The sequence below is a fragment of the Eurypyga helias genome, unplaced genomic scaffold (genome assembly GCF_000690775.1).
Source record: "Eurypyga helias isolate BGI_N326 unplaced genomic scaffold, ASM69077v1 scaffold2621, whole genome shotgun sequence".
Classification (NCBI taxonomy): Eukaryota; Metazoa; Chordata; class Aves; order Eurypygiformes; family Eurypygidae; genus Eurypyga; species Eurypyga helias.
Window position 1 is genome coordinate 1 of NW_010228723.1, and position 886 is coordinate 886.

Sequence of the window (886 nt, forward strand, 5' to 3'; positions counted from 1 at the left end):
CAGCTCTCCTGGTAATCAAAGATGCCGCTGCTGTCTCTTCGTAACCTACAACGCGGTAACGAAAGGTCAGCCCTCCCGCCCCAGATTCCCTTGGGAAGGGCTCCCGCCGGCTGTGGTGGAGGGAGGGACGCGCCCGCGGTCGAGCGACACCACGGCGTACCTCGGTTTGGGAATCACGGTGAGGCAGTCGCCCGTCTGAGCGTCCCACACCCGGATCTGGCCCACCAGGCAGCAGCTGACGAGCAGCATCCCGTCGCTGGCCAGGCACTCGATGTCCTGGGAAGGAAGAAGCAGCGGAGCTGAGCGCGCGACACCAGGGAGGACCCCGGATGCCGCCGAGGAACGTACGGCTGGAGCAGCGACGGCGGGATACGCCGGGAACAGGGCACTAGGCTGCTGCAAATCACACAGAATCCACCTGTCTCCCCGCTCCCTGATACAGCAAGGCCCGAAGAGACGGTGGGATAGGGAAGAGAGGTGCAGCGTCCCTGGAAGACACGGCACCGTGTCTCAAACTCCGCCCGAGGCAGTTGTTTCATCTCAGAACGGGAAGAAACATCCTTCCCCTCGAGAAAAAGGAGTGGGCTGAGCAGCAGCGCTTCTCTGCGCATCTCCACGGATGCTTCCAGCACCGGAAACGACATCAAACAGCTCAAACCTATGCGCTAACAGCTGGGAAGCTGGGAAAAAAGGGATCTGGTAGGCATTAAGTATCAGGAATCTCGAGCTACGCCAAAGGTGGCCGGATCGTCGCTGCCAGTTGGCGACGCGGAGGCGACAGTCAAAAGAGGAATGGCAAAAAGCCCCAGGGAGAAGTGGGAAAATCCTGCAGGAAACTCCATGCTGCAATATCCTACAACAGCACAGAACCATGGAATGGTTTGGG

General features: G+C 59.9%; 1 protein-coding gene across 1 annotated transcript in view; it reads right to left on the minus strand.

The window, feature by feature from the left end:
• Positions 1–66: 66 nt before the first annotated feature.
• The window catches only part of LOC104515895 (sterol regulatory element-binding protein cleavage-activating protein-like), a 3,867-nt gene continuing 3,047 nt past the window's right edge, over positions 67–886 (minus strand). The window contains exon 4 of the mRNA XM_010160048.1: positions 67–276. Coding sequence (XP_010158350.1) covers positions 67–276 — 210 coding nt within the window. The remainder of the gene's footprint in view (positions 277–886) is intronic.